General features: G+C 43.1%; 1 protein-coding gene across 1 annotated transcript; it reads left to right on the top strand.

Moving 5' to 3' along the window:
- The first annotated feature begins 34 nt into the window (after positions 1-34).
- LOC119301092 (CBS domain-containing protein CBSX1, chloroplastic-like) lies at positions 35-4,568 on the top strand. Its single transcript, XM_037577986.1, has 8 exons — positions 35-360; positions 813-900; positions 986-1,050; positions 1,690-1,738; positions 2,130-2,188; positions 3,810-3,925; positions 4,014-4,071; positions 4,149-4,568. The coding sequence occupies exons 1-8, from the start codon at positions 157-159 to the stop codon at positions 4,218-4,220; spliced, it is 711 nt and encodes a 236-aa protein (XP_037433883.1). The 5' UTR covers positions 35-156; the 3' UTR covers positions 4,221-4,568.
- The last annotated feature ends 1,888 nt before the right edge of the window (positions 4,569-6,456 follow it).

Here is a 6,456-nt window from a genome sequence, read left to right as displayed (position 1 = left end):
CCTTCCCCCCTCGCCCGCCGACCCGCTATAAAAATCCAAGCAAGCCCATCCTTTCTCCCATCCATCGGCGGTCTCCCTCCCTCTCTCCTGCCATAATATCATCGTGGCCTCTCCCTCCCGCTCCCTCCATCCTCTCTGATTGCCCCCGCGCTCGCCATGGAGGCCGCCGCGTCCACGCTGCTCCTCTCCGCCGACGCGTCCCTCGCCGCCGGCCGCCGCCTCCTCCTCGTCCCTTCTCGGCCCGCGCGCGCGGCACGGCGGGGCGCCGCGCCCAGCAGGTGCCGGCGGGCGTCCGTCCGCGCGTACGCCGCGGCGGCCGCGCCAGCGCCGGCGCCGGCCTCTGGAAACGGCCTCGTCGGGGTGAGCGCCGCGTCCGCACGCCTTTTCTCTTCTGCAGCAAGCCAATTTTGCGTCCCTTGCTTTTCTGCTCTACGTGTAGTGCACGGATTAAGCAACTAGCTCGCTTGCTTTCGTGCTCCCCTTAATTGGTAAAGCACCCAGCCTGCTTTTGTAGCAACAAAGCAGCTGGGATTATTTCTGAGTAATATAAGGCAATGAGCCATCTCAGAAAGAAAAGAAATGATGTATCATCTGCTATGCTTGGGGTTTCCCCAGAAGCAAATTGTTGTGTGGAGTGGAGGAATCAATATCTCCACATAAGCCAAGAGGCAGATCTTGCGCCACTCCACCACCAACTTGGCTGATAGCTCAAATTCCATTACCCAAATACTTAACGAAATGTTGTTACTGCTGAGTGTTCATGTTCAGCCTCAAATAATTAATTTTGCTTGTGTTACATCCTGCTTACTCAGAATAACAACGGAGTGTACACTGTTGGAGACTTCATGACGAAAAGGGAGGATCTCCATGTCGTCAAAGCGTCAACCCCGGTTGATGAAGGTGTCGCCCCTTCTTAGTTGTGTACTTCTCTTCTGCTTACTGACCAGCTTCCAAATTGCTAACTAGTTCTTTGGTTTGCGTGCAGCGCTCGAGATGCTGGTGCAGAACAGGATCTCTGGTTTCCCTGTTATCGATGACGACTGGAAGTTGGTCAGTGCCATTTACATTTAACTGCTCTTCTTGTTTCCTAGTCCATGTTTTCTATGACGTAGCTAATCTCAGAAGATACCAGACCTTTTTCGGAACAAAGGATTTTGGGCGGCAAATAGAGTGTTGCAATCCCAACTAAAATTTCCTATCCATGCATTTGGACCAAATGATTGCATCAAAAGAATTTCATAGAATAGGGGTTTCCTACAAATATTGGAGGAAGTTAAATATGAGCTCTAACCCGATCATGGAAATTTCCTTTTGATAGTCTGGATGTATCTAAGCTCTTTCTCTCTCCTTCTCTGATTCTCTGTAATTATTGATGTGCGGCATCAGAATAACTTTTCTAAGCAATCCATGTGGGATTTCATATGCCATGACAAATCAATCCTCTTCCTACTGTTTTAGATTCTTGATTTTTAGAGAGGGTTAAGAGAAAGGTTCTTCCCAAGGAAAAAGGAAAGAGCCCTTTTGTTGTTCTGTATCATGGTATGTCTAGGAAGCATTATATTGCAATGATGAACTGGCTAACTTTCACATGCTTTCTTCTTGACCTTTTTCTGTTGGTTTGGGTTGCACCCTAGTTTTTCTGTAATGAAATACTCAGCCACAACTGCACAACTTTATTTCCACCTGCAGGTTGGCGTTGTCTCAGATTATGATCTATTAGCTTTGGACTCAATGGCAGGTATTCCATCTTGAACTTTTAATCATTTTCTTGCAAAGAAATCATAATCACATTAAAACATATTTTGTGAGCTGTAAAATTCAATTCACATATGCGTTAGGATCTTAATTTAAAGGAGCGGTTTAAATAATGGCCGCTGTCTTATGATCTTCCAATCCTGGATTTTAGGTAAAATTAGAAAAACTGGGATATAATATCTACAACATAACGATGCTAACAGCTATGGTCATAATTTTTGTTTCCTGCTTTAAGATTCACGGATAAACTTGAACATTCATTCCCAGACTTCAGTGCTTTTGTAGCACTCTCAGATGTACTGGGATTATATCTACAACACAATGAATCTTACCAACTAGTTCCGTCAATATTTGAATACATTCTCATGTTTCAGGATGTGGACTGGCTGATACAAATTCAAGTATGTTCCCTGAAGTAGATAGCACTTGGAAGGTATATTCTGTAAGACCTTGATTGATGATTTATGTTTTATATTTCCTAAGTGTGCATATCTTTTCATATGTTGAGTTTTATAACTTCCATGTGTTGGGATGGGAAGTTATGGTTTGCAAGGCAGGAATTTTCTGTGATGGGAATTTATTATCTTTCTATGTTGAGAAACAGTGATCTAGCAAATGTTTCAGCACCTTCACATTTAATGGATTAAAATATGTTTGGTAATAGTTATATAATATTGTTGATTGAACAGTATATTATACTGTAACCCGGGAAAACTGTTGGTGTAATTAAACGTGTTGTAGAGCAAATTGTTGCTGGTTTTCCCTACTCAAGAATGTGGGACATTACTGGATTAGGTCCCTATAATATAATGAACTTACATAGTATGTAACATTCAAAGCATCAGTTACATTGAAGAGAAGGTGAGCCATGGGTGAGGAACGTGTCGTCAGGCGCGTCGTTGGTGGCAACATACTGAAACAAAGACAAAACAGACGCAAGCTTTATAGAAGCAACATTGGTTAGGCGGTCCCTCAGAGTAGCGAGTAGGCCACTGGGAGAAAAGGTGTGGGTAGGTGTCTGCGAGCGGAGTTGGGAGCAGTCAAGCGTCTAGCCAGAAGAAGGTGGAGGTGCCATTGTTGGTAAGGACAAAGGATTTTGTGGAGGGGGCGGAGCTGTTCGTTTATGATTCTCCGTAGGTATGAGGGGTTGTGAGGTTTGTTTTCGAAGTCAAGAGAGTAGTGTTGGAAAAACCAGTTAACCCAAGGTAAGTCTTGTTTTTGGAGAAGCTTGGAGGCAAATTTCATGAGGCGGTTGTTTTGGAGAAGCAGGCTTTTGATGCCTAGACCCCCGGCAGTTTTGGGTGTGCATACATTTTTCCAAGCGATAAGGCACTTGGCCCCCGAGCATGTTTCGTCAGCGGCCCAGAAGAAGGATCTATGGATAGCATCTAACCTTTTGATGATCTTCTTGGGTAGCCTAAAAACGGACAGGAAGTGAGTGGCAAGGGTGTCGAGAGTAGAGGAGATAAGCGTTAGTCTAGCGCCGCGAGAGAGTAGTTTAGCCGCCCAACCGGAGAGGTACTTTAGGAAACGTTGGATGATAGGTTCAAAAGTAGAGGAAGGCAGGCGCGTTTGGGATAGGGGTAGGCCGAGATAAATTTGGGGGAAGGAGGATAGGTCACAGCCGAAGGTGGAGACGATGTTTTGGCTAGTGATGGTATCCGTGTTGATGGGAACAAAGGTAGTTTTATGGAAGTTGATGTTAAGACCAGTAGCGAGGGTGAACTTGTCTAGGATATCTTTGAGGGTGTTCGCGGCTTGCGAAGAGGCAAAGGCAATGATTAGTGTGTCGTCAGCGTACTGGAGCACAGTAGGAGGGCGATTAGTGTAGATCGGGTGGCAGAGCTGGTTGGGAGAGAATGCCTGTAAGATTAAGCGCTGTAGCAGATCGGCGAGGATTATGAATAGGTAGGGGGATAGTGGGTCACCTTGCTGGAGACCATTTTTACAATTAATCCAGGGCCCCGGGATACATAAGTTAATTTTTCATTGTGTGCTCCCACTCAATGTTCTCGGTTCAGTAACTTACAGACTCCTTCCTCACTTGTCTGCAGACATTTCGCGAGATCCAGAGACTCTTGAGCAAAACCAGTGGCAAAGTTATCGGTGATGTTATGACTCCCTCACCTCTTGTGGTGCGTGAAACTACTAACCTCGACGCTGCTGCAAGGTATTTTCAACTAATCCGTGTGAATCCCCAGGGCTGAATCTACTGACTTATTAGTACTGAGAGTGGTGTTCTTTTTATTGTTCAACAGGTTGCTGCTTGAAACCAAATACCACAGATTGCCTGTTGTTGATAGCACGGGAAATTTGGTGAGTGGATGAATCTATGACTCTCCTTTTCTCTCTTTAGCTCGGTGTCTTAAAACGAAATTTCTATCCTGAACTAGGTTGGGATGATCACAAGGGGGAATGTCGTCAGAGCTGCTCTCAAAATAAAGAAGAAAGCTGAAGGTGCTTAAATTAGATGGTTCTTTATATGGACACCACTGGGGTTGAACCTGCGGCAATTCGGCAATTCAGCTGAATTGAAATATTGACTGGTAGCGCAGAAGCAGATTTTCCCTGGAGCATAGATGGATATAATGTTGTTTACAATGTAATATAAGTAGTGTACTGTTGCAGAGAAATGGAATATAGGTATTACATGAGGACAATTACAATTCATTTGAGGTCAGCATACTCAGCTGTCGCGCCATATTAGGTAGTAGTAGCATGGCATATGGAGGTTAATATTGTTTTCTTGATGACTTGTACGAGCCTTGAGCATATTAAAATGGTTTATATAGTGCATTCAACGCTTTGTGACATGATGAGGCCCTTTCTAATTGTCCAGAAAATGATTTCATCCTACAACCAAAGAGGCTGTAGCAAATAATGTTAATCACACAAGGTTTGGTTGCACCATGTATTTTGCATATAGTTTCCAACATATGATTCATACTATGGTGTATAAGTTCCAAACAATCTGTTAGGCTGTGAAAGTTGGGCGATGTTATCTATCTGTTGGGAAATGAAGTAAGAGCAACCTTTTATGAGTTACTGTTATTTCAATTTTATGCTAACCTTTTGTGAGATTTAGATCTACTTGTACAGATATTCATAAGTTCTGATCACCTCCCTTGAGTGAACTGAAATGGTTTTTCCTTGTTCCTTTTTCAAGAAAGATGGCTTGGTGGCATACTCATACATGCAAGCAAGGAGATGTAGAGAATGCGAGTTTATAATACAAAATTAGGTCTTGTTTGGAAGGGAAAAAAGATCCCAAATCCCCAAAGCCAAAGTCTACTTATTTGATTGCGCCATTGGCGCTACTTTGTGGCTGCGTCAAAGCCATCCACTGCGTCAATTTTTTTTTCTTTATGCCATGAAAGGCACTAATGTTTATTCTTGAAAACTCCTTTGCTTATTTACCAAAAAGGCTTTGGCCCTGCTTTATAAATAAAGCAAACCGCCACACACCACCAAGTACCACAATCGAATCTACAACACACACACACACAACAACAACAAATATACTAGGTTCTGTTGAGGGCACATCTCATCAAGCCCAAATAAACAAAAAAGGCTGGTAACACTGGATAGCCATGCGCTACAGGAATTAGGCACTTTGCCGTCTGCCATGGCTGACGGCAAAGGCATGCCTGGCGGACGGCAAAGGCCTTTGCTGTCAGCCAGCAGACGACAACAGGTCCGACTGAATAAGCTACGACAATGGTAGCTTAGGGTCGTTAAGGTGTTAACGACGTGCTTCATCTTTGTCGTCTGCCAGTGGACGGCAAAGTGCACAAATATGGCAGCCCAGATGGTCCCAGGTAGCTGCCACATGGCAGGCTATGCAGTCTGCTGGCAGATGGTAAAGCTGCCAAATAGGCCAGCCCAATGCACCCCAGATTGCACAGGTAGCTGCCACGTGGCAGCTTTACCGTCTGCTGGCTGATGGCAAACCTCTTTGCCGTCTGCTAGCCTGTACAACCCCTGTTTTTTCTGTTTTTTCTTAAATTAATTCAATTTCACAGAATTTGATAGATATATATATACACACACGCACACACATTTGAAAATACTTTCAACAAGCATAATAACACATATACATACCAAATCATATCCCTGCCATATGGATATGATCATCCAACACATATACATACCAAACGAAAAGTCCATATGCAACATATATAGCTAGCTAACATATCCAAGGACAAGCATACAATGGTTTCATCCATACATACATATATAGGTAGCAAGTTTCACATTGTTCATCCTATAATATCAAAACAAAAAGGAAGCACAAGGAGAAGAGTAGACTCCATCAATGCAAGCTTCCTCATCGAAAGCAAATCTGCAAATTGGGAAAGAAGAAAGTTAGAAGAAGAAGAAGAAGACTAGAAGAAGAAGACTAGCTAGAAGAAGAAGATGATGATGATGAAGAAGATGAAGAAGAAGACGATTTTTTCTTCTATTTCTTCTTCTTCTTCTTCTTCTTCTTCTTCTTCTTCTTCTTCTTTTTAGCTAAGCTAGGTAAAAATGCTAAGTGTAGGTCATTTTAGAGGTAAGCTAGGTAAATATGTCATTTTGGAGCTTAGTAAGGTTATTATGTCATTTTCGTAGAAAATAAGCTAAGTCTATGTCATTTTGGAGGTAACAAAAATTATCATGCCATTTTTGACCTAAGTATGCTAAGTATGTCATAAATGAACT

Source organism: Triticum dicoccoides, chromosome 5A (assembly GCF_002162155.2).
Source record: "Triticum dicoccoides isolate Atlit2015 ecotype Zavitan chromosome 5A, WEW_v2.0, whole genome shotgun sequence".
NCBI classification, from domain to species: Eukaryota; Viridiplantae; Streptophyta; class Magnoliopsida; order Poales; family Poaceae; genus Triticum; species Triticum dicoccoides.
The sequence above is the reverse complement of the archived record's forward strand: the minus strand, read 5'-3'. Positions and strand labels throughout refer to the sequence as shown.